At 55.0% G+C, this 26,870-nt stretch overlaps 1 protein-coding gene across 6 annotated transcripts in view; it reads right to left on the bottom strand.

Moving 5' to 3' along the window:
- TNRC18 (trinucleotide repeat containing 18) overlaps nucleotides 1-26,870 on the bottom strand; it is an 87,870-nt gene that overhangs the window by 54,709 nt on the left and 6,291 nt on the right. For 5 of the 6 annotated variants that reach the window (XM_082362961.1, XM_082362965.1, XM_082362960.1 and 2 more), the window contains exons 3-5: nucleotides 9,034-9,189; nucleotides 6,645-6,770; nucleotides 4,472-6,196 (exon numbers count right to left, since the gene is read on the bottom strand). In XM_082362961.1, coding sequence (XP_082219087.1) covers nucleotides 4,472-6,196; nucleotides 6,645-6,770; nucleotides 9,034-9,189 — 2,007 coding nt within the window. Of the gene's footprint in view, nucleotides 1-4,471; nucleotides 6,197-6,644; nucleotides 6,771-9,033; nucleotides 9,190-10,710; nucleotides 10,863-26,870 lie in introns of those variants that run through there. The other variant, XM_082362962.1, reaches the window with a different exon arrangement.

Below are 26,870 nucleotides of genomic sequence, written 5' to 3'. Positions count from 1 at the left end.
AGGATAGCTAGAGAAACAGTGAGCTATGCAGAGAGAACGGCAGGTGCCAAGGCCCTGAGGCAGGAGCGTGCCAAAGAACATCAAGGGGGCCACAGTGGCTGAAGAGAGTAATAATAAGAGAGGGTGCAGGTGAAGAGTCGGGTACAGGCCATGGAAGGGAATGTGGTTGAGATTCTGTTCAAGGTAAAAGAAGAAACCAGAGGAAGTTCTGAGCAGGGATGAGACATGATCTGACTAAGGCTTTGAAAACCAACCTCCCTCCAGCCACCTGTGGACAAGCGAACCAGAGGGCCCATCGCCTCTCTGTGCTGAGCTCCAGGATAGCAAGGCACCAGCTCCTCTAGCAGGGAGGTGTGTGGGGCAGAGGGTCAGCTGCTCCGAGGTCCCACACACCCAGGACCCCTTCACCCCAGCCCTTGAGGCATGAGCTCTGGAGACGTCCAACATTTCAAAGCCGCCTCTGTGCCCAGCAGGGCCCTGGGCCCTCTCCATGCACACACTCATTCAGTGGTCATCAACCCAGGAGGTGGGTTCCAGCCCTCATCCCATCCCAGATAAGGAAACTGAGGCACAGGAAGGTAACCTACCCAGGTCACACCACTGATGATAAGGAGGCGTCAGGCTAGCATCGCGGTCTGACCGGGTCTTCCTGACCACCAGGGTGCACACCCCTCCACACACAGAGCCCGCACAGGGTGGGCACCGGTGAAACAGCAGCACTACTGCCATCACCTATCTGCAGCCCTGCCCCAGGGCCCCCGTCCCCAGCACTGACAGCCCCTCCGTGGGTCACATGCTCTAATCCGGCCATAACGGCAGAGGCTCAGGCTAAGGCCCAGTTCCCATGGCAACTCCCTCCTGGACTCCATCTGAGCATTTCTGCAGATATGGCGACCATCAACTCTGGCCAATTCTGTGCTTTCCAGAGTCTGGGGTCAATACCACCGCTTACACCCGATGCAACCCCAGCTCTGCCCAGTGTGATGGGCAGCAGGGCGGGGTGGGGGCACCATCACAGCCCCCCAGATTTGGTCCCCAATTCGACTCCACCATAGAGTTGATAACGGGCAAGACAGAGAGATGGGAGGCACAGGTCTGAGCTTAAGGGTTCAAGTTCAGCCCGCCTCTTCTAGCCGGGTGACCCAGAGCGAGTCACCTCACCGCCACAGGCCCTGCTCTCCCATCTGTGAAGCTGGGATAACAACAGATCCACCAGGAGGAGCTGGTGGCCGGGACTACGTGGGGCCACCTGCTAAATGGCAGGGAAGGTACTGGTCTGCGGGCCTCTCGGGCGTGGGCACTGCTGTCTGGGGCTCACAGGTGTACATGATGCCCGTCCTTCATCCATCTCAGGGTGCAAGACCCCTGTAGCCAGACCAGACCCTGGGTGAGCCCTCGGGGCATTTCCCATAAAGGATCTCAGGCTCACGGCAGAAGCTCTGAGCCCTTAAGGCACCGAACGTGAACAGAAAAAAGGCAGGCCTGTTTATGAAGCACCTACTACGAGCGCCTCAGCCCACCTGGCATCAGGGAACGAGGAGGCCCTCCCTAGCGCCACGTAGTAAATGGGGACACCAGGGCCCAGAGGACTTAGGCCTCAGGTTCAAGGTCACGCAGCTGCAAAAGGCAAAGCCTGGATGTGAACTCACTGACAGGCAGAGGACTCACTCCACAAAGTAGGAGCCGGGAGGTCGGGAAGACCCAGGAGCCCCGGGCTGACAACCACCATTCAGCTGGGGTAACGCCAACTCCTCCCCTCCCCCAAGGTCGTCCAGATTGGGGAAAAATCACCACTTCTTACAGGCATTTTTTTTTAAGGAGAGTAAGACTCCATTCACTTTCCAGGGGTCACCAGCAAACAGAAAGACAGTCTCAGCCCAATAATCCCTGAAGGTCTCATCCGAAACTATCCCATCCTCTCTCTCTCTCCCCTCCCACCCCTGACACTTGCACACACATACACGCTCACACACACACACACATTCTCACCTGCACTCTCTCACACACACTCCCTCATACACATCCTCCCACACACACTCACAACCCCATGGACACAGGTCCCTTGGGCACAGCCAGGTACTCTGGGCACCAGGATGAGTTCTGGGGACCATGAGTCCTAACTGGGGTGCCATATCATGTCACACGAGCATTCTTCTAAAAAAAGGACCCCAAAAGATCTTTTGCCCACATAGTGAGCGGGCTTCTCCACCACCCAGCCGGCCACCTCCAAGCCAAGGGCCAATGCCCAGACTTTGAATCCCAGACTAAGGCAGGGCCTCATGTGAGCCCCTGCGGTCAGAGGACGGGCCTCCCTGGCTCCAGGGGGGCGCCACACAGAACGATGGGCTCAGCTCAACAAACATTCCCTAATTCATCACTTGCTCTGAGCCTTCTGTCTGGATAAAGACCCTCTGCAGCTGTGGTACATGCAGATGGGCAGCGACCGGGCGAGACCCAGGGCAGCCTTGAGCCTTACCAGGCTCCTCTGGGAGAGCAGGGCTGGGGCTACGGGTCTAGGAAGCAGCTGTGACAGGACACAGCACTGGCCGCTCACTGTGGACAGAGGCTGAAGCCCAGGCAGGAGTCAGTGCGGGCGGGCACAGGAGGGCCAGGCTCAGGGAGGGACGGGGACACAGGGGACGTGCACCCAAGATGCCTGTGTATCTTGGAAAATCTAGGAGGCGCAGGGAAGCAGGTAGCGCGGGGGCCGCGACGTGAGCCAAGCCTGAGCTTGCAGCTGGCGAGTCTGGGAGCGAACTGGGGGCTGGGACAGAGACTCAGCGAGGAAACCCAGGCCGACTGTTAAAAAGTCACATGAGCTAGGGGCAGCGGGACACAGCCTTCCTTCCGGGGCCCTTACCCCAGCCTGCCAACACCCCACACCTCAACACACTGACCACGGCCTGGAGCAGCGGGGCAGCCTCAGTGCCTGACCCACAGGTGGGGCCCTTGGCTCAATACTGGGCTCTCTCTGGGCGGCCCAAGTCCAGAGTTCCAACCAAAATGCCGCAAATAGCAACTCTCCAAAATCCCAGGAAGGAGTCCAATGGCAAAATATGCAAGGGACAAACGGAAATGTAACCAATCAACCGAGTTCTGGAAAGATATTCAGCTTTACTAATAGTTAAAAGAAATGCACCATTCCTCCCTACTGAACTTAACAACGATTGTTTGGGGGGTTTTTAGTTAACACTAAAACACAATTCCGAGGAGTCTAAAACAAAACAGGCTGCAAACAAGCATATAAACTCTCTAACTACCTAAGAAGTCACAAAGGCATTCAATGTCGAGACCACAGGAATGCCGGGGCCCTACTTTCCATCTGTCACACTCAGTCACTCATTCACTCACTTATCAAACACCTACTATGCGCCAGACCCAACGCTAGGTATTGGGAACACTGAACTAGGTTAAGTAAGGCACGGTTACCTCCCTCAAGGACTTGGAATTGAAAGCTTAAAGCTAATTTATTCGTAGGAATCTATTCTTAGAAAATGACTCAAAGTTATCAGTGAGGCGCAATGCACAAAAATATTCAAAGTAACTTCCTAAACACAAAAACATCAGAGAAGGGAAAACTAAAATGCCACAAGGGAACAGCTAACTGAGCTATGGTGCGTGCTCTGGACAGAACACTAAATACCATTAAAAATGATACTTACAAAAAAAAAAAAATGATACTTACAAAATGTGTTGGTGGGGCTTCCCTGGTGGCGCAGTGGTTGAGAATCTGCCTGCCAGTGCAGGAGACACGGGTTCGAGCCCTGATCTGGGAAGATCCTACATGCCGCGGAGCGACTAGGCCCATGAGCCACAACTACTGAGCCTGCGCGTCTGGAGCCTGTGCTCCGCAACAAGAGAGGCCGCGATAGTGAGAGGCCCGCGCACCGCGATGAAGAGTGGCCCCCACTTGCCGCAACTAGAGAAAGCCCTTGCACAGAAACGAAGACCCAACACAGCCATAAATAAATAAATTTAAAAAAAAAAAAAAAAAAACACTGAGTTGGCAAAAGCAAGAGCCCACCCACAAGGGAAAAACACAAGGCCCAAGATCATAGTGCACTGGAGGCTCTGCAGATCAAACGGGAAAGTGAACCTGGGGAAAGAGCTCAAAGTGTTCAGGGTGGTGGAAAAAATCTAATGGTCCCTTTTCTTCTTCTTTCTCCTCTCTTGCATTTTACACATTTTTCTATGTGTGTAACAGAAAAAGCAATAAACTTTAAATAGCAGCCACAGCCCACAAGTGGGATAAAGGACAAACAGTACCAGGAAGGTGGGAGAGAGGGCTGCACAAGAAAAGGAGGCAGGTAGAAGCAGAGAGCAAAGGTGGGGAGGTGAAGGGGGAAGAAAAGGTGAGGGGTGGGGGTGGGGGTGGGGGTGGGGTGGGGTGGGGGTAGGGGTGGGGGTGGGGGTGGGGGTGGGGGTGGGGGTAGGGGTGGGGGTGGGGGTGGGGGTGGGACCCGGGACCCACCTTTGACGTTGCTCAGAGACAGGGAACGCTCCTGGTCCGCCAGCCCAGGCACCAGCCGGCCACTGCCACTGTCCTTCTGCCGGGCCACGGCCACCGCAATGCCCACGGGTGGGTGTCGCACCTCCGCCTCACCCTGGGCACCGGAGCCCTCGCGTCCGAAGGCCTTGGCACTCTCGGGCCTCTCCGGGTCCCGCTTCAGCTGCCGGCCCCCAGCCGCTGCAGGGCCCGCGGGGTGCGGGAGGCGGGCCTGGGCGCGCGGGGCAGCCGTGGGAGCGGGCTCGGGCTTCATGGTGCCCAGGCCTCCGAAGGGGCTCTTCTTCCCGCAGCCGCCGGGGCGCACGGCCACGGCCTCGCGGGCGAAGCTGCCGCTGTATTTGATGAGACTCTGCATGGCCGAGGCCTCTCCCGGCCCGTGGGCCGCGGCGTGCAGGTCGGCGCCCGGCCTGGCGCAGGTGGCCCCGGCGCGGGGCAACGCACCCCCGGGGTCCAGGTAGGCCTTCGTGGAGGCGGCGGCGGCGGCGGCCTCCTCCTCGGCACGGCTGGCGTGGTGGTGCTGCGCGGCCAGCACGGCCATCTGCGTCGTGGCGAAGTTGCCCAGCTCAAAGGGTTTCCACTTGTGCTCAGGGCCGGCGGGCGGGGGCGGCCGCCCTGGCTCCAGGCCGAAAAGCTTGGCGGCCTGCTGGGAGGCGGAGGTGACGACGGGGCCGCGCGGGGCGCGCTCGCACGGCCGGGGCTCGGCCTCGGGCTTGAGCAGCTCCTTGGCGGGGAGGTAGGCCCGGGGGTCCGGGGAGGAGCGCGCGGCCCGCGCCGGTGGGGCCTCGGCGGGCGGCGGCCGCTTGAGAGAGCGGATCACGGAGCTCTTCTCGCGGAGGCTCTCGGGTCGGTCCGGGGGCGGGCGCGGAGACCCGGGCGGGGCCTGCAGGACGCCGGGCCTGCCCGCCTCGCGCTCCCGGGTCCGGGCGTCACGCGCCTGCGACGCGATCTGGATGGGCCCCGGGCGCTCGTCAAAGGCCTCCACGGAAGGCACGAAGGTGGGCGCCACCACACGGTGCTCGCGGCCCGCCTCGCGCGCGGCCGCCACTGGGAAGATGGTGTAGACGCCGGCGGGGGCGGGCTGCGGCGCGGCGAAGGCCCCGGAGGCGGCGGGGGGCGCAGGCGGGCCCTTGCTCGCGGGCGGCGGCGGGAGCGGCGAGGGGCAGGGGCAAGGCCCGGGCAGCAGGGCCTCTGCGCGCCGCAGCCGTGCGCTCTCGTCCTGCCGCGCAGTCTCCTTGGAGCCGCGGGCCGCCTCGGCCACCAGTGCGGGGAGCCCCGCGTCCCCCGCGCCATTGCAGAGGCTCAGCGCCGGTGGTGGCAGCGGCGGCGGGTTCTTGCCCTTGGACTCGGTGGCGGCCGTGCCCGATGCCCGCGGGGGCCCGGGCTCGGCCAGGAAGGGCGACAGGCGCTCCGGGAGGCGCGGGGGCCCACGGTCCTGGCGGCCCTCCGCCCGCGCCTCTTGGGTCAGGTCCACTACGCCGCGGGGCCCGGCTGCCTCTTCGCGGGCCCGCGGGTCCTTCTTGCCGAACAGTGGGGGCGGCTCCCCGCCGCGGCCCATCCGGTCCTTGGCTGGACCTTCCCGAGAAGAGCCTTTGGTCGAGGCGCCCGACGAGTGGCCGCCTGGCGTCCTGGAGGAGGGAGCATGAGAGTGCAGGGCGCCCGGAGCTCCAGGGGCGGGCAGGTAGAAGCCGTCTGCAGGGAAGAAAGAGCGCAGCCGTGAGCGAGTGCCCCCTCTGCCGGGGGGAGAGGGAAGGGAGGCCCCAAAGGGTGCCCTAGACCCCAGGGCAAGGAGGAGGGCCATGCACAGCGCAGCCCGGGAGAGGGCAGGCTCTGGAAATGGATAAAACCAAGCTGAAACCCCGCCTTGGCCACCTACTAACCTTTCTGAGCCTCAGTTTTCTCATCTGTGAAAGGGGGAGAGGCCAGAATTAAGAGCTGCCCAGAGGGCCCAACAGGATTAGACGAGGGCAGGACAACTAGAAGGCTCCAGAAGGCTATGGGTGGGCCCAGAAAGCCTGTGGGGGCCCTTGGGGGCTGGGGTCTTGGGAAACAGCTGGGATGCTGCCTGGAGTACTGGGTAGTGGTCCCTCCCAACCTCATTCCGCAGCTCCCCCCAGTCTCCCCACTCCTGCCCTCTGACCTTTCTGGGTATCGAAAATGCTGGGCTGGCCCAGCTGGCTGAGGAGGGGGCTCCCGCTGCTGGGGGGCTCCAGGTGGTTCAGGTGGAGGTAGGATGGGTACAGCCCGCTGGGCAGGTGGGAGAAGCCTGCAAGAGAGAAAAGAAGCCAGCTGGGACACCTCATGCCTCCCACCGGGAGCTTCCTTCCACCCTCTCTGCTTCTTGGAAATATCGTGTCTTGGCTGTCAGCCCCCTGGTGCTGGGAGCCCTGAGGTTTACCACCAGCTCCCACAGCAAGGATTGCCCCCTCCCAATCCCGGCATTCCAGTCCCAGGCAGCCCCCAGGGGCTAGGGCTCTCGAATCCCCCAGGAAGAGAATCAAATTGGACCCAGTGCAGGGCAATGAGGATGATGAAGATAGATGGCAGTTCTAATCACAGACCAAACCCTTTCAACTGCTTTGCCTTTGTTATTCTCATTTAAATTTCAAAGGAAAAAAACCTGTGAGGCAAATACTCTTAATATCCCCATTTTACAGATGAGAAAACTGAGGCTCAGAGAGGCCCACTTGCCCGAGGTCCCCCAGCAGAGGAGCCTAGCTTTGAACTGAGGTCACCAGAACTCTTAACCTCAGCCCAACATGGACCCAGTTGAGTGGTTTACTGGCTTAACTTCTCTGCTGTGTGACGCCAAGCAGGTCGCTTGCCTTCTCTGAACTTCAGCCTACCCAGCATCTCCAGCTGCTGGGTCTCCCAGGCAGGTGCTGCTAGGAAAGAATTCCTCCTGCCAGGGGTCCTCCTAACCTCCCACAACCCCCTCCACCCCACCAGTGATGCCCCAGAACCAGGGCCTTACAGGGTGCAGAAGACAGGAAACGGAGGCCACGGAGAAAGAAACAAGAGGCCTAAAAGAGTACACAAGGAATAGAGGCCCAAGAGCCATTCAGCAGGGCCCAGAAGGCCAGACAGGTGAGCAGGTGCTGGGGCAATGGAGGAGGATCCTGCCTCTCCACCTGGGCGGTGGGTCCTACAGGACCTCAGACCCACTGGTGATCCCTGAGGGACTTGGGTCCCCCATGCCCCCCAGTCACTCCCTCTGAGGCCAGAGATGCAGGACCCGTCCCTGGCCACATTGGGCGCACATCTTCACCCACAGCCCCACCTGACAATGACATTAACAACAATCACGAAATGATAAGGAACACCTGATACACGTTATCTCACTTCATCACTGAAACAACACTCCTAGCTAGGCACTGGTTCCCGCTGCTTTCTCATCTGTAAAATGGGCATAATAGTCCCTCCTCACGGCTTGTTCTGAGGATAAAGTGAGTTCAGGTATGCAGTTCTTTGTGCATAGGAAGAACACCGCATTGTTTGCTATCATTACTATTATTACCGGTATTTGCTGGCAAAGGAGAAAAGGGAGTCAGGCTGATGGCACACAGGCACCAGAGGCAGCCTCTGCCCTTCAGGCCCCTCGAGCACCCCCGCTCTGGGCTGGTGGAAATGGGAGGCTCAGATGGGACCCCAGCCTGGAAGGACTGCCCACCATCCCAGTCCTAGAGGCAGGATCGCCCCCTCCGTGCGGGGCACACACAAGTCAGGACAAGGACGGAAGCACTTGGTGACAACTGGCACAGAGAAGGAAGTGGGGAGACAGTGGGCGGCGAAAGGCCCAGGAAAGCCTGAACCTGCAACAGGCGCCCGACCCGGGAGCACCCCAGGACACCCAGGAGGCAGCAGGAGCGAGCTAGCACCCAGCATCTAAAATCCACCGGAGCCCAAGGTGGAGGGTGCACTCAGAGCCCCCCAGGCCCATTCCTTCACTGACAGAGGGGAAACTGAGGCTCCACGGAGGCCCAGGATTTGCTCTGGGCCGGCAGACCTCCCCACATTTAGGGGCGTCACCGCAGAACAGCAACAAGAGAGCCCAATGGCACCTGGTCCCACTGCCCTCACAATGACGATGACCGACGAGCTGACTGTACACTGGGGAGATAGCGGGCAGCAGCAAACTAGGCCCTGCCCTCAGAGCTCACTCTGGTGGGGAAACAGGTATCTCACGAAAAAACACACAGATGAATGTGTCATCACAAGTGGGAGGTGGAACCGGGGTGGGGTGGGGGGTGTGTTTGAGCCAAGCCCTGGAGGAGGAACAGGAGATAGCCAGTGAGCTGGGGTGCGGGGCTGCAAGCGGAGGGAACAGCACGTGTAAAGGCCCTGGGACAGCGCCACGAGGGAGCGCTGAGCATCTGAAGAACAGCAAGGAGGCTGGATGACCAGGGCTGGGCCCCACGGGCCACAGCATGGAGGACTGACCGTGGAGACAGAGGGGAGGGGGCAGACTTGAGAAGTGCCGGGGACAGCGGCCCAGCGCCCTCGGCCCGCCCGCCTGGCTCGCTCCTTACCTTCGTGGGCATGGGCGGCCCACAGCTGCACCATGGGCAGGTTGCTGGGGGTGGGGGAGCGGAAGGAGAGGTCAGAGGGCAGGGGCACCGGGCTCCCATGGGATGAGGCCGAGGGCCCCATCCCGCTGGCCACAAAGCTGCCCAAGAAGGCCTCGCCTGCAGAAAGAAGGGGGGCTGTCAGGCAAACACCAGGCCACCGCCGCCCAGCCCACCGCCCCGACATCCCCGCCTCTCCCTGCTTCTCGAAGCTGACACTGGCAGGGAGACCAAACAAACCTCCTCCGCCCTGCCCCACCGCAGCCCCTTGGACTCAGGACCACCCTGGCTCAACTCAGCCAGACTCAGGGCTTGAGAAAACTGCCCAATGAGACCCCAGGTGCCTCCAGGGCACCCAACACTCTTGGCAGAAGGGCGTTACCATCCCTAGGCCAGAGGGGGTATGGTTCTCCCCATCTGCACCCGAAAGCTGAGGCTCAGTGCGGGGCAGGGACCTCCGGAGGCCATAGAGTGACGAGGTGGAAGGGGGCTCAGGTTCTGAGCTTCTGGACCACGGAGGACACCAGAGAGCTGGAGAATGGCCTCCAAGGACCCCAAGGCATCCCTGGACAGGCCCGGACCAACCCCTCAGCCAACCCTGTGCGGGAGGAACCGTGTGCCCATTTAACGGATGAGGAAGCTGAGGCTCAGAGATGGGAAGTGCCTGATTCCACAGCCTGTGACCAGGGGCTCTGAATGCAGCCCAGCAGCCTGTCCCAGAACTACAGGGAATTAGCAAGTGAATCAAGGGATGAATGAGAGCAGTGGACAAGGGAGGCCTGTCCCTTCAGAGAGCAGAGCTCCTCCTACTGGGGGTCCCTCAAATGGGGGCGTGGGGGCCGATTGATACCAGGAAGGACAATCGGCTGGGGCCTGGGTGGAAGCCGCACCCACCCCTGCCACGCCCCACTTGGCCAGGCCCCCACCCGCAGGGGTGCGTCCTCCCTCCTGCCATCCAGGGGTGCTGCCCCTAAGCTCCACGTGCCCGTCCTTCAGGGCAAGACGCTGGCAGGCCCCCAGCTCACAGGCCGGGGGAGGCCTATGAGACCTGGGCAGGGGGCTTCCCTTCCCTGGCCTCTGTTTGCTCGTCTGCAAAATGGGGATAATAACGCCTGCCTTGAGAATTGTAGTGAAGGAAGACGCACGCATTTAACAATAATAATAATAATAAACAGCAGCAGCGCCCGTTCACTGAAAGGTACCAAGCACCAGCTCTGCCCACCGAGGTAAGAGCTCCCCGAGTGCCCCTCAGGGAACCTCTCCAAGCCCCTGCGATGCGGGCACTGTTTGCAGCGGCCCAGAGTGAAGTGGCTGCAGGGGGTCACAGACAATGTGTGACTCGGGTGCCCAGGGGGCCCCAGCCCGGCCCTCAGGGGGCTCGCAGATGCCCACCCACACCCTCTGAGTCCCCACAGGCCTCCACGCAGGGCCTACAGACCCGCCCTCACCACCTCCCCGGGGGCACAGGAGGCCCAAACCTCCCCCCAGGCCCTTCAGGGCGCACACAAGGGGCAGGGCCTCCTCCCTGTTGCCCAGAGCGGGCCGGCGTCAGGCGGAGCGATAGGAGCACACCTGGTACCACGTGGCATCACCACCACCCCGCGTCCGGGTCCCCCATCCCATCCCCACCAGCCCCCTCACCGGACTCCAGCGCCAAGCCCTCGGGACCCAGGGCCATGGTGGCCGGTCAGTCCGCCCATGCAGCCCCAGCCCGGGCAGCGGGGCCTCCGGGCCGCCAGGCCCCAGGCTTCCTCCTCTGCGGGCGGGCGGGTGGCCGGCTCCGGAAGCTGGCAGCCAGGGGTTTGCGCAAGGGCTTACATCAGCCGCCGGCTCTTCCTGCCCTGGGCCTGCCCCTGCCCGGGCTTGTGAAACCCGCCCAGCGGCACCCCAGGCCCGGATGCCACCAACAGCTCCCGCCTGCCACGGGGCTCAACGGTGCCCGAACTCCCTCCCCCGGGCCCGGCGGGCAGGCCTGGGCACTCCGAGAGCAGCGGCGTGCAGCTCCGTTAAATGGGCACGCCAGCGCACCTCACCGCCAGGCCTAGGACAGTGGCGTTTATTTGCACAACTTCACTGTCCCCACCCCCTCCCCTAATGATGTTCCTGAAGCAGCGGAGGGGCAGGGCTCAGATACATGAGATAAACCCCCGGTTGCTGGGACTCCCTTCCACCTGGCCCCTCCACTCATTCCCACCTCGGGGCCTTCCCTGGGCCTCAGAGAAGCCCCCCGCCCAGGACGACGTGGAAATGTAGACCTGTGTCCCCCAGGAGTGGAGTCGGCCTCCCCCGAGGTGCCCAGGACCTGGCACACAGCAGGTATCAACTCTTGGCCTAAGTGACTGCACTGTGTCTGATCCTCTCAGGGCAAAAGCAGGTGGACACATGCTAGGATTAGGAGAGAAGGCAAACACAGCTCCTGACACCTGAGGACGCATGTGCCACTCCGGCTGTCCTGCCTGGTCCCCCTAGGGTGGAGGAGAAGCAGCTGACCCCCCAAGCCCGGCCCAGCGGCATCTCCGGACTGCCTTCTGAGCTCCACGCCCCCGCATCCCTCCCCCCGGAGTACCTGGAGCTCTCCTCAGAGTCTAGGTACACATCCTCCGCTCCGCACACCCACCCCTGGGGACACAGCGGTGGCCTCCTGGGTTCACAGAGAAGGGTGGAGGCCTCCGGGCTCGGGGCGGGGGGGTGGGGGGCAGTGACAGTCAAGCCAGAGCCCACCGCCTTTCCCTAGACTTGGCTGGAAATCCTCCAGCACAGCCTGGGGTGGGAGGGGTCTCCATCCCTCTCATCACAGACTGAGGTCAAGGGCTGGCCCCCCTTCCCTGGTCCCAGGCCGCCCCCTGGTGACCAGAGGCCTCCGTGCCACCTGCCCACCCACGCGAGTATCTCACTCCACGACTGTCCAAGCCTAGAACACACAGTGAACCTGTAATAAAGTACCATTACTCATAATTAGAAAGGGGGACCTAACCCAACTTCAACAGACACCGGGCTTCACATGGAGACGCTCATGGAATCTTCCCACAGGCCTTTCATGGGGCACAGAGGACAATCCCAAAGCCACACAGCCCTGGACCAGGGGCGGAGCCAGGGCTGACCCGGAGCCCAGGCGTGCCGCCCACACCCCTCCTACAGGGTAGCCACTCGAGGGCCACCAGGATCCCCCGTGGGAGAACGTTCCCACTGGCCTGCCCGCCATCCTGGACAGACCAAAACCTGGTGAATCAATGACACCTGTTCTAGATATTCGCTGGACACTCCAGGAGCCACTGGCCACGTGTGGCTACTGAGCACTTGAAACATGTGGCTGGTGAGACTGAGGAACCGCATCTTCAATTTTATTAAATTTTAATTAATTTAGACTTAATTTAGCCACAGTCTGGATGGAAGGCTCCTCCCTGCTGGAAACCGGAGCAGAGCAGGGACGGGACCTCTGACAGGCCAGGCCCCCATCATGGACAGAGGCGCAACAGAGGGGGGCCTCCAGGGGACAGTGGAAAACAAACCCTGGCCCCAACGCCCACGGCTCTGTGACTCTGAGTGAGTTACTTCACTTCCCCAGGCTGAGGAGCCGGATAACAGGAATCTCTCCCCTCCACGTGGATGCACAGATTCAATGAACTCACGTTTGTAAAATGCTTTCGTGAAGTGCCTCGTTATTTATTAGCTACACAACCTGGGGTTTGAAGAAGCCCAGCAACTGCTCCAGGTCAGGGTCCAAGTGGGACTATCACCTCTACCCAAATTCCATCTGTCCTTCCTTAAAATAAAACTTTAATTCTGAAACTAGAGAGAGCTGGTGGTTGCCCATGATGAATGCACTACCTACCATGGAAAGGCATGCTTTCAAATAATTCATTGCGCATTATGTGAATTTCACCTCGATTTAAAAAAAAAAAAACCACGTAAGCTCCTCTCTCTGCCTCTGAATCCAACACTGCATCTCCCTGACCTCGCTGCCCAGGGCGCCCCAGGGCCCAGAGGTTTCCGGGCTGTCACCTTCCCATCCTGGCTCACCCTCCCACAGCCCTGGGAGTGAAGGAATCTTGTTACCCCCATTTTACAGACTAAGAAACTGAGGCTTAGAGAGACTGTCTGGTATCACCGGGCCGGGGCAACCGAGTCGCTCAGCTGGTGCTAAAAGCACACTGCACACCAAGGCCTCAGCTCAGGAATCCCACCACGCCAGGCCCTTGGCTCCAGACCGGCCACTGTCCCTCGGACCCTGAGTGAGGGAACCCCCTCACACAGGGCCTGGCCCTCGGAGGTGCTTGGAAAATGGTTTTCCCCTTCTCCGGTCCCAGTGAGAGAGGAAGGATGCCCCCGGGGCAAGAAAGGAGGTCCCGAGGCCTGGCTATGGGGCAACGTGCCCGTGCCCGTGCCCCTGCCCGGGGGAGAGGTCCAGGTCCCTCTGGGAATATAAGCAGCAGGGAGCTGGGCATGGGCCCCCCACTCCACCCAGCCTTGGCACCCCCCCACCCCGCCTGTGCCCCCTCCAGGACTGAGCTAACAGGCCCTCCCGAGGTGGGACCCGCCAACCTCCCAGCCCCTCCCACCCCACGCACTGCATCTCGGGAACACAGCAGAGAGCTATGAGTTTGGGGGTGCAGGCCAGCCTGTTCTCAGCCATCGCCACCTCCTTCATCCACACTGAGAACACAGGAAGGGCTTCAGGGCTTTGTCGACTCCAAGGCTGGCCAAGGTCACCAGGAGGCAGAACTCGAATCCTGAAAAGGTGTTTGCTTCCTTCCTTCCTCCCCTCACTGCTCAGGCAGGGCTCCCAGGTGCTGGGGGCTGGGGAATGAGGCCCTTCCGGATGAACCCCACAGGGGGCTGCACCACGCTCAGCTGCTGGTCCCCAGAGAGGGCAATGGTGAGGCCACCTTAGCCGGTCAGTGGAACCTTGCCTCTGTAATGGATGGAGTTCCTGGGCTCCTTCTAGAAACTGACTATATAATAGGTACCTGAAGTCCTCGCTGGTGGGAGCGGGGTGGGGGACTTGGATGAGATCATGGTGGGTACAAAGGTCTGGTAAACAATGAAGGACTCATAGGACTTTATCACAGGCTCGGGCGGGAATATGGGACAGCACAGCCCCACGGGCTGCACCCCAGGGCCTTTGCACCTCAGCCTGGAATCCATTCCTCCCTCCAGATACTGCAAGTTATCTGTATACTCCCATCTGTATATACCTCACTCCCTTCTCTTGCAGCCCAGGTGACGGGGGACGAATGCGGCCTTCCCGCCGTCACCAGGGCCCCCGTAAACTGCAACCTGCCCCACCCCCACCCCCTTTCCTGAATTATTTTTTCCACCGTTCTTATCACCACTTATCAGACCATATACACATTAGCTCCTTCTTTATTGTAGTTCCTTGTTTATTGTCCCTCTCCACCCACTGGAACAGGAGTAGGCAAGCTTTTTCTTGAAAGGGCCAGATAATAAATACTTTAGGCGTTGCAGGCCTATTCTGCCTGCCTGACAACACTTAAAAACTACTGGGCTTTGTCCCAGTGAAACTTTATTTACAAAAAACAGGAGATGGGCCAGATTCGGAGGCAGTTTGCAGACCCCTGCATTACAGTGTAGGTTTACGCCATCCCCAGTGCCCCCCTGTGTACCTACACTGTACACAGTAGGTGCTCGATTAATATTTACGGGTGGGAGGGATGGGCAAGGTCACGATCAGTTAGAACTGGATGAAGGACAAAGAGGAGCCTTTCCTGGGCCCTGCTTCACAGCCAGCACAGGGCTTCAAGGCTTCACTTCATTCTGTCTCTAATCCAACCACCCTCATGCCACCCTCCCCCCAAACTACCCACCCCCACCATCAACTCTGGGAGGGAGAGAGATTCTTGTCCCTTTTACAGATGAGGAAACTGAGGCTCTGACTCCAAAATCTACACTTTTCCACTCAGCCACAGCACCCGGACTCGAGACCCTGTTTTCATCTTTTCACTCCCAAAGACCCCCTCCCCAACCAAACAAGAAACAAATGTGTTTTCCCTTCGTATTTTAAAATGTTTTGGCCTCGCAAAGGAACTGCATCCCTTAAGAAGTCACCAAAGGCTATCAGAGCCTCTCATCAGCATGATCAGATCAGGGTTATCACCCAAAAAAAAGCCCATTCTAGCCCAGAGCACAGGCATGTGACTTAGCCGTTTCTATGACAGCCGCTGAAAATAGTCCGAGGACCCTCTGGATAAAATGACCTTCAGACTCCCATTCATCCCAAGATTTCTGTAATATCTAAGCCAGAGCAGGGGTTAATGCCCCGTCTCATAAAGAAAGAGCCTTATCGTTCAATAAGAATCTCAAGCAATTCACAAATGAAGAACAGTAAATAATGGCCGAATTCAGGAGAAAGTTAGTATCGCAAACAAGTATCGAAACAGGATGACATCATTTTCATCTATCAAATCAGCATATTTTTAGTTTGACTGTGGGCCGGGGGTGGGGTGGGGGCGTGTAGAGCAGCGGAGGGAGGGTGAGGACAGGGCCAACCCACCCCCAGCTTTTGGGAAGCAAATCAGCAGGCTAGCAAAGCCCAGACCCACTTCTGGGGGTCCCCCTCAAGGAAACCACCTTTGTGGGCAAAGAGGTCCTTATCAGGATGCTCGCTGCAGCCAAACTGATCTAGAGATTTAATGCAATCCCAATCCAAACCCCAGTAGGGGCAAAGGTTGGGGGAGGGGGAGGGGCTGTGAAAATTGAAAAACTGTCTCTAAAAGTCACATAGAAATTGAAAGTCGGGTGAAAAATTGAAGAGATTTTTGCACACCCATGTTCATAGCAGCGTTATTCCCATTCACAGCAGCAAAGAGATGGAAGCAACCCAAGGGTCTATTGGATAAACAAAATGTGGTCTGTCTTTATACTATGAAATATCATTCAGCCTTAAAAAGAAAGGACATTCTGACCCCTGACCCAACATGGATGAACCTTGAAGACAGGATGCTAAGCAAAATAAGCCAGACACAGGTCAAATATTGTTACGATGGCACTTCTAGGAGGTCCCTGGAGGAGCCAGATTCATAGAGACGGGAAGTAGAGGGTGGGGGCCAGGGGCTGGGGGAGGGGGATGGAGGTTAGTGCTTAATGGGGACAGAGTTTCAGTTCAGAGAATGGAAATGTTCTGGAGATGATGGTGGTGACTGTTAATGGTGATGACTTGACTGACAATGTGAATGTACTTAATGCCACTGAACTGTACATGTAAAAATGGTTACAATGGCAAACTTATATGTATTGTACTAGTTAAAAGAAAAAGTTATATAGAAACACAGAAAATCAAGAATAGCCAGGGCGGACTTCCCTGGTGGCGCAGTGGTTGTGAATCCGCCTGCCAATGCAGGAGACATGGGTTCGAGCCCTGGTCTGGGAAGATCCCACATGCCACAGAGCAACTAAGCCCGCGAGCTACAACTACTGAGCCCAAGCGCCTCAACTACTGAAGCCTGAGCACCTAGAGTCCATGCTCCCCAGCAGGAGAGGCCACCGCAATGAGAGCCCCTCGCACTGCAACGAGGAGTAGCCCCCTCTCATAGCAACTAGAGAAAGCTCACGCGCAGCGGCAAAGACCCAACGCAGCCAAAAGTAAAATTAAATAAATAAATAATTAAAAAAAAAAAAAAAAGAATAGCCAGGGCAACCTTCAAGATGAAGAATAACGTGGCAAGACTTAGGCTATCAAATACCAATAATGCAGCTGGTGTGATATCGGCACATGGGTACATGAAAAGGCCTATGGGGACAGGACCATTCAGAAACAGGCCCACCATTGCACAGGGTAGAAAAAGGATGGTCTTTTCAATAAACACTGCTGGTCCGCTTGGACACCCATATGGGAAAAGCCATGAATCTTGACCCCCCTACTTCACACCATACATAAAAATCCCTTCCAGGTGCACTGCAGAAAGGCAAAAGGCAAAAGATTCTAGAAGAAAACACTGGAAAGGCAAAAGCTTCTAGAAGAAAACACTGGAAAATTCCTTCATGACCCAAGGGCAGCCAAAGCTTTCTTAAAGACCACATTAAAAAGCACTGACCATAAAGATAAGACTGATATACTAAAGTACATGAAAATTAGTCATGTCTATTCATCACATGACACCATTAGGAGAACGAAAATGTGAGCCACCTCATGGAAAAAGATCTGTGCCCCATTGAAGGGCTTGTATCCAAAATACATAAAGAATGCCTGAGAATCAACAAGCAAAAGGCAGACACCACAATGTAAAAATGGGCAAGATTCGACAGGAGAGTGGCAAATAAGGATGTCCAAGTGTCCAGTAAATCCATGACAAGGTACTCAGCCTCATAAACCATGGAGGAAATGTGAATGAAAACTTCTGCACACCCACCAGAAGGGCTAATGTGTCAAAAAGGAAAAATGGACAATATTAATACATGGCCAGAGGGAGCATAAATCAGTACAACCATTCTCAAAGAGTTTGGCAGAATCTAGAAACCTTTCTGACCCAGCAATGCCCTCGCAGGTCTGTGTAGAAAGATCGCAGATTGGAATTCAAAGATCTTCTCACCAGTAATTGCCAAAACTGGAAAATAACCCAAATGTCCAACAAGAGCTGGATAAACAAATTGTGACATTCTCACAGGAGGCAACCCCTTCAGCAAGGAGAAGGCACTACAGCGACCAGGGCAGGATAAATCTCACAACCTCACACCCAAGAGAACACACTATATGCTTCCACAAACGTGAAGGGCACCAACAGACAATTCAGAGCAGGTGGTTTAAGCCACGATAGGGGTCACCTTGGGACAGGGTGACGGAACAGGGCACCTGGGTTTCCTTCTTAACCTGGTTGATTCCGTTTGTGAAAAAAATAACCAAACTGTACATTTATGATCTCTGCTTATTTCTGTGTGTCCTTTAAGCCCCAATAAAAAATATCATTTAAAAAACTGAGTGCAGAGGGAGGCCAATCTGAACACAATCATGAGTAATTTTCATGGAACTCTCACACTGACAAAATTTGCAAAAACAAAAACAAGTAAATAAATAAAAATGAGCCCAGAAAGGAAAAGGGAAAGAGAAAGAAAAATTCTTATTCATACCCCATCTCTCCCCAGCCCCTGGCTTTCTCACCAGAGAGCTCAGGTCTGGCCCCTAGATCCCACACTTCCTGGCTGTGTGACCTTGGGGAGGTGACACAACCTCTCTGAGCCTTACTTTCCTCTAAAGTAAAATCGGGAGTTCCCTGGTGGTCTAGTGGTTAGGATTCCGGGCTTTCACTGCCATGACCCAAGTTCAGTCCCTGGTGGGGGAACTGAGATCCCGCAAGCTGCGCGGTGTGGCCAACAAAAAAAATAATAATAAAATAAAATAAAATAAAGCTCTCACCTTTAAAAATAAAGTAAAATGAAGGGCAGGCAAGAAAGGAAAGAAACTGTGACTGGGGCCGTGCCTGTGTCCTCCGCTTCATGGCACTCCCCTCTCCCCGAGGAAGGTGACACAAGACAGACCAGCAAGGCTGAGGGACAGAGCTAGAGGGTGGGGGGCTTACCTTGCACATTCTTGGTGCTGTGACTGGGCCACAGGACCTGTGGCCACTGCCAGCATCCCCAAGCTCCCATCCACGCAGTACACGTGGCTGAGAATCTTGAGCTGCCGAGGTTCTTCCCCTGAGCTAAGCAGAGGCTCAGAAGCCACCAGGACAGATTGACCTGCCCCGCCCACCCAGGAGGGGAGGAGTCCAGCTGGGCCCGAGGGCTGGCCCGAGGGGCTTTATTCCTCCAGCTCCCTCATCCAGGCGAGGTGTTACTTCCAGCCTCCCTCCCCTCCCGCTGGAGCCAGCCCTCACCCCAAGACGGTCGGATCCCAGCAGGCACCTTTTAGCCGCCCAGACCTCCCAGCTCCTCCCCAGCAGAGGTCACAGCAAGAGAAGGGCAATCTGGGTTTAACTCCAGCCCCTCCCCCAGCCCAGAATCTGGGCCCCCTGTAGGCTAGGACTTTGCCTTGCTCCCACCAGACACCCAGCCCACAAAGTAGGTGCTCAAATCTAAATAAAGGGGATCCCAAGGCAGCCCAGAGCGGTCAAGGCCTCAGCCTTGCCAATGATATGCAAATGCATCCACCCCGGCCTCGCCCCAGGGCTCCAGACTTTCTCAATTCTAAAGCAATTACAGAGGATTTCCCCATTGATTTCTCTTCCCCCTAAAGGAGGTCCTGGCCTAGAGGAAGTAGAGGTAGGGATGGAGGGAGGGCCTTCTAGGAACTATCGGCCAAAAACAGGGCAGCGTCCTAGTGGGGAAGGCGGAGACAGAGAGGAACCAGGTCTCTCCGGCACACGGGCCAGGGGAGGAGAGGCGGCTGGATCCCAGGGCACTGAGATCTAGCATGACAAATCCTTTCCCAGAGGACTTCCCTGGCGGTCCAGTGGTTTAGACTCCACGCATCCACTGCAGGGGGCACTGGTTCGATCCCTGGTTGGGGAACTAAGATCCCGCATGCCAAAAAAAGAAAGAAAAGAAAAAAATCCTTCCCCAGATGCCAGAACACTCACAAAAATGGCAGTAACACGGTTTTAAAAGGAAACATTACTGCGCATGAATGGAACCCTTGAGGGTCTTGGGCTGGATTCTCAGGCTGGTGTGGGGACTAAAGTGAAAATGGGATCTGAGTACTACAAATCCTCATTCTTAAAAGGTACACTCAGCTCTTGGAAGAGGGGCGGCCAAGTTTAAACTCCCTGGAGGCTGTAACAGGACTCCAGCCTGGGAGACTGAGGAAGACAGAAAAGAAGACCTACAGACACTGTCAGAAACTTCCACCATGGTCAACAAGCCCCCCCCTTGGATCCCAGTCCTGTCAGCTTGTTAGCGCCTCTTTCTTAAATATGAAGAGACACCAGAGAACCAGCCACCAGACACCTGCAGAGTCTCTAACGTTAAAGACAAATGAACAAAAAAGACCCAGGGGAACAGAGACCATGCCTGAGAGAAGAAAACTCCAGAAAAAAAATATAATTAATATCCTGCAAGTGATGAGAACTAATATATCCATGAAACAAGAACAGGATGCGATTGAAAAAATAAAAGCACTTTCCTAGTGGCACAGTGGTTAATAATCCGCCTGCCAATGCAGGGAACACGGGTCCAATCCCTGGTCCTAGTCCGGGAAGATCCCACATGCCACGGTGCAACTAAGCCCATGCGCCACAACTACTGAGCCTGCGCTCTAGAGCCCGCGAGCCACAACTACTGAAGCCTGTGCGCCTAGAGCCCGTGCTCCGCAACAAGAGAAGCCACTGCAATGAAAAGCCTGCGCACCGCAACAAAGAGTAGCCCCACTCGCCACAACTAAAGAAAGCCCACGGGCAGCCACAAAGACCCAACGCAGCCAAAAATAAAAATAAACAAATATTAAAAAAAAAAAAAGAGGAGCATCCAGATTATAAGACCGAGCTCCTAGACATTAAAAATATGACAACTTAATTAAAAAATCAAACTGCACAGTTAGAAGACACAATTGAGACCATCTAGAAAGCAGAAGAAACAAAGAAATGGAAAATAGCAAAGAAAGTAGAAGAAAAGTAGGTGATCGGTCTAGGAGCTCCACTACCTAATAGAGGCACTAGAAAGAATAGCAAAAATGGTGAGAAGCAAATCATAAAATACCAGTAAAATTAATAGTAGTTCAAAAAGTCTTCATTTAAAATGTAAAAGGTAAGCACTATTACTCGTTCTACAAAAGAAAAAACTGAAGCTTACAGAGTTAGGTAACATGTCCAAGGCCATGTGGCAAGTGGAAGAGCACGTGTAAGAATTTCAGAGCCAATGCTCTATAACTATTACGTGGTTCTAAAAGATTTTAGGCGTTTGTAAAAGGGAAGACAAGAAGTTCACGTACAAAGATCAAGAATCAAAATAACATCATACCCTCAAAATTTGCACTGGAATTTAGAAGGTGATGTTGCAGTTCCCTCAAATTATTTCCAAGATGCCCGTGAAGCGTGAAGGTAGAATAAAGGCATCTTCAGGTATACTAGGCCTCAAAAAAATTGCCTTCTGTGTATCTTTTCACAGAATGCTACTGCAAGATATGCTCCAGCAAAATAAGGAAAGCAGGAAAGAGGAAGGAATGAGAATCAGGAAACAGGAGATGCAACATAGCACAGAGGGGCAGTGAGTCTGAACAGGCCCAGGCACCAGGCAAACCAGACTAGAGCAGGAAGAAGAAAAACTGCAGGAAGGACATCTCCAAGGAAAGAAAGAGGCAGCTCATCCAACAGATCTAACCAAATGAAAACTATACCAAGAGATGAGAAGACAGAGACTCTAAGAAATCCCTGCAAATGGGGGGGAAAAAGAGGCAATTAATAACTCAAGGAAATAAAGAAATGAATTTTATTATATCACTTGGCTTAAATACAAACATTTACAAATCCAAAGCCATAATAATAAAACTGATTTAAACAAAATTGTATTTTGGGAATTCCCTGGCGGTCCAGTGGCTGGGACTCTGTGCTTTCACTGCCGAGGGTCCAGGAGGGCCCAGGTTCAATCCCTGGTGGGGGAACTAGGATCCCACAGGCTGCGTGGCACAGCCAAAACAAAAAACAAAACAAAAACAACAACAAAACAAAACTGTATTTCACAAATATTGGGAGGAGAGAGGAAGGAGGAATGGGGGCAGGGGAGGGCGTGAGGCAACAACGACAATCAACATTTACTAAGTGCTTATCATTTTCCAGATACTGTTCTAAATGCTTTACATGTATTAATGATTTAATCCTCATAACAATCTCATGAAGTAGATACTATTATTATCCCCATTTTACAGATGAGAAAACCAAGGTAAGGGAGGTAAAGAAACTTGCCTACGGTCTCACACTAATAAATGGGAGAGTCAGGATAGAGACTTGGACAGTCTACGCAAAATCCTCATCTTCTATAGACGTCAATAAAGAATCTAAAAATCTAAAAAATAACTAGCAGTAGAAGCAGGGGATTACAGAAAAATACGGATGAAAAGGCCAAAAAAGAAAAACAGCCAAGAGAATTTAAAGGGGGCATCAGGAATGGGGAGACAGGAGGCAAGGGATTGCTGGTTCTCTTTATAATCCTTCTAACACCATCTGACTTTTTAAACGACACCTAACTTTAAAGTTTATACTCCGCATAAAACAGAAGTGTATACTTTCACTAGGTGAATTTTACAGGATGCAAAGTATTCCTCAATAAAGCTTAAAAAAATGAGGGAAAAAAAGTGTTTAAGATGCAGGCACGGGGACTTCCCTGGCAGTCCAGTGGTTAAGAATCTGAGCTTCCAGTGCAGGGGGCACGGGTTCAATCCCTGGTTGGGGAACTAAGATCCCGTATGCCGCTCGTTGCGGAGCGGGGGGCGGGGGATGCACGCTCAATTAGGTACTAGGTACTACTACTTACTCACCAGAATGAACAGAATTTAAAGCAACTGACAATATCACGTGCTGGGAAGACAGGGAGCGGATTGCACAATGGTGCAACCATTGGAAAGCTCACAGCTACAAAAGCTGAATCTACACATACTCTGTGACCCACCAATTCCAGTCCTAGATACTATATACACGGCCAAAGAAATGTGTACCTATGTGCACCAAAAGGGCATGATCCTACCAACACTATTCATAGCCAACACTGGAAACAACCTAAATGTCCATCAACAGACAAGAGTGATGTGAATTGCGCTGTATTCACGGGGTGGAATACCATACAGCAACCAGAAATCAGTAACTGCTTCACACCTCAGATACGGATGAATCTTACACACTGGTGTGAGTGAAAACAGCTAAAAATCAAAAAGGACATGCTGCATGATTCCATTTACAGAAAGCTCAAATATAGGCAAAACTAATCTAAGGTAACAGAAATAAGAATGAAGTTGGGTGTGGGGTGGATAGTGACCAGGAGAGAGCAGAGGGAACATGCTGGATGCGGGAAATGTCCTGATCTTGAGCTGGCTGGTGGTGACATCAGTGTGTTCATTTTGTAAAACTGCAAGTACTGACCACTCAAGATTGAAGCGTTTCACAGAGTATCCATTACACCAAAAAAGGAGAATAATAAAAATAATGGGTTCCAGTTGGCACCCTGAAGTCTAAGGAGGCTGTGGACCATACAAAAGGGGCTACGTACACAATTTCAGAGGTCCTCAGAGAGGACCAGACTAGAGCCAGGGATTCATGAGTCACTGGTTAAGGACAATTTTAATTACAGCAATCACTTTTACTGTAACTTTTGCACAGGGCTATAAGTGTGCTAGGCACTTCAGTACCACTAATGGACCCATTTCATACATAAGAAAATCTAGGCTTAGAGTCATCACCCAGTAAGTGCAGGAGCAAGATCTAAACTCCAGAAATCCGACCTCAGCCCCGAGGCCCTCCTGCCCCCAGCAGTTATCTGGAGATTGCAAGATGAACCTAAGCTGGTGCCTAAGGCCCAGAACATGCAAAATTATTACTGAGAGTGTGTGAAGCAGGTTTTATTCTGGGCTGAGGGTCCATCACTTTCATTAGCTCATCAAAGAACCTGGGATGCAGATGGCGAATGCATTCACGGCCTGCAAAGATGGTTTGTTTTTGTGATTCCGATCAAATGGCCTTGACTTCCTCCAAAGTCAGATGCCAGGCCTCTACGGGCAGCTGGTGTGGCAAGGACCCTAGCCCTGGGGGCCAAGACTGGCCACTTCCAGGGGTCCCCACTGCCCCTGGGGAGGCCCAAGACCTGTCCTGAGCAGCTCCCATAGGTGCCCTCAAAAGCTGGGCTAGGAAGTAAAGGACAGGTGAGGTTCATGATGGGGGTAGATTCTGGGTGAAAGACAGGACCCCACATGACCAAAGATAGGGCTCCAAGTGACCTGGTGGCAGTTACGTGAGATCAGACTGCAGACTGGTCCACGCCAGGAGCCGAGAGCACCCCGATCTGGCCACATCCAAATCAAGAATGCTCTATCACCACCTTCTCCTCAAACCTCTTCCTCCCCATTCCTCCAGGAGTAGCACTGACCAAGAATCCATTTGCTGTCCTCCTCATCTGCCCCTCCACGTCGATCTCAGCAGCCCCACCTCCACAGGACACGAAACCCTGGCCACCTCCAGCCTCCCTCCCTGGTCACTATCACCTCCCTGAGAGCCTCCTCACCACGGACAAGTTCCCTGCTTCTCTCCCATCTACCGATCTCCAGCAATCCAGACTAATTTTGTTAAATGCCCATTTGGAAATCATTTCAAACTCAAAGTCTGAAACAGTACGACTAGCAAATAGTCCAACTGCCATATGACCTTCCCCAGGTTTGGCAGTTGTGAACTGCTTTCTCACCCTACGTGTGAATGGGTGAGAAGTTGATTTATTTGAAGTCATTTGATTTATCGTTGTCTCCCACGTCTAAAAATTTTAGATATTGTTTTTTTCTTTTCCTGAGCCATTCCTGAGTAGTTGCGTTCATCAAGTCCCCGGCCCCTAAACATTTCAGTGTTCTTACTTCCGAAGAGCAAGGACCATCTCCTACATAATCACAGTACAGTGATCAACTTCGTGAAACCTGATATTCACTATCGGCTAATCTACAGTCCATATTCCAATTCTGTCAATTGCCCCAGTGATATTCTTTAGAGCAATTTCTTCCCTGATCCAAGATCCAATCGAGGGCTATATATGGCCTTTTGCTGTCAGTTTTTTCGTCTCCTTCAACCAGGAACAGTTCTCAGCCTTCGTCTTGCATGCCATTGACATTTTTTAAGAGTCCAGACTAGTTCTGTAAAATGTCCCTCAATTTGAGTCACTCCCTCCATTTAAAACCCTGACTTCTCATTCCTCAGAGTTTGAAATTCCAAGACCTCATTACTGGCCTTCAGGGACCTGCAGGGTCCCACACTCCCCCCCCCCCCGACCCCTACCCCCCTACCCCTAGCTCTGGCCATTCTCAGGGCTCACAGCCCCTCACCACTCCGGCCAAAAAAGTCCCTCGGTATTTTCTTTCTTTCACAGTCTATCTCTCTCTTTAAAATGACTTCCTTCGCTGACTTATGTTTACTGCCTGGCCCCCACACACTAAGATGGGAGCTCCAATGACGGCAAAGATTTCTGTGTTTGGTCGCCGCCGATTCCCAGGGCCAGAGCAGTGGCTGGCACACAGGAGGCACTTGGAAATCCTTTGCTGAGTAAATGAATAAGTGAGGAAAGAAGACAGCGCTGAGGCTGAGAGCTAAAGAACCAGGAGGCTCAGAGAGCCAGGGGGCTGTGGAGGCCCTTCCAGATTCTAGAACATTCCCCAGGCCTCCCCTATGCCTCTGCCCAGACAAGGATGCACCCAGCAAATCTCCCTTATCTTGGGGATCACATCACTCCACCAGCCAGTCCCACTGATTAATCTTCTTAAATCAATCTCAGTAGGCTGACTGGATTCCAGAGATAGAGCTGATCAGACCCTGGAGAAGGCCCACAGCCCGCTATTGTCCACTGGCCGGTCCAAAGTGCAGGGCCTCCCCATCCTGATCCTGGGTTCCCACTCCCCATTCACATATCCTCCAGGGGCCAGCCCAGGGTGTGGGGTCAGGGAGAATAAACATCCAAGCACAAAATCCTGCTAATAGCTCTTTAATTGCAATGGTGAGGAAAACTGAGTCCAGGCCTCCCAACCGCAGAGCAGAGGAGCAGGTTGACCAGGTGTTTGTCACTTACTTGCCCATTTCAACGACTGCTGTGAACATTTTAGGGCTCACATACCTATCAATACTCAAGATTACTGGAAAGGGAACCGGGATCCTCTATCCCAAACCCCATTTATTCTTGATTTCACCTCATCTTCTGCAGAGGAAGGAACCATCCCTCTCCACCCAGATCCACGATGCAGAAAGCTGTCTCCCAACCCCCCTGTCAATACCTGCTTGAATAGGGTCCCAGCCACCACCCCCCAGCCAGGGTCCCTTCCAGCTGTGAGCCCTCCCGGGGCAGCTCCCTCTGCCCTGGAAAGCTGGATTCGCCGGGAGTTCCCGCCCACGCTGGAGTCCAGAGGTAACTCGGCCTCTCTGGTTGTGTGACCTGAGGCAAATAGCTCAGCTTCTCCAGGCTTCCCAGTACAAACATAAACAAATAAAGAGGCGGCTGATAACGTTGGCGAGACTTAGGGAGCTGACAGCCAAGAAGGTGATGCGCGTTGGAAGCGGAAAATTTAGCACCTGCACCCCGCAAGAAAGGCGGGGACGGGTGCTGCGTTGAGAAATTTGTAATCCCGCCCCGCCCCAAGCAGTGAATGAGGAGCAGTTCCCCACCGCCTGGCTAATGGGATTAGCACCGGCCTTGGTCTGGGCGTTGGCCCGGGGTCTGGGGGTCCCTAGGTCTCACTGCGGCCACTCGACCGGCGGGGAGCAAGAGGCAGCACCAGCCCCCCACCCTTCCCTGCTGGGTGAGCGAGCACCGGCCTGAGTGGCGGCGCTTCCCGCGCCCGGCTGCTCTTTCCTCCATGACCTCAGCCGCCGAGCACGCAGAACTCAGGCAGGTCCTAACTCACAAAGTGCCGGCACAGGCCTCTGCGGCCACCTCCCGCTGGACTTCCTCGTCCTGCCTGCCCCGCCACCGAGTCCCCTTACCCCGTGCCTCAGCGTCCCCATCCACCTAATGGGCATTAGATGGCCTGGTTGCTGCGGCTGGGCTCGGCGCGGCCCTGGCCCCCTTGAGTGGTGGCTGCTTTCCCGGCTTCTCATTAGAACACTTGGCCGCGGCCAGGCCCCAGCCAGACTGGAGACCGGGAGTCCGCGGCGCCCTCTCCCAGACTCTCGGAAGGCGAGTGAAGG

This window comes from Balaenoptera borealis (genome assembly GCF_965194805.1).
Source record: "Balaenoptera borealis genome assembly, chromosome: 16".
NCBI classification, from domain to species: Eukaryota; Metazoa; Chordata; class Mammalia; order Artiodactyla; family Balaenopteridae; genus Balaenoptera; species Balaenoptera borealis.
The sequence above is the reverse complement of the archived record's forward strand: the minus strand, read 5'-3'. Positions and strand labels throughout refer to the sequence as shown.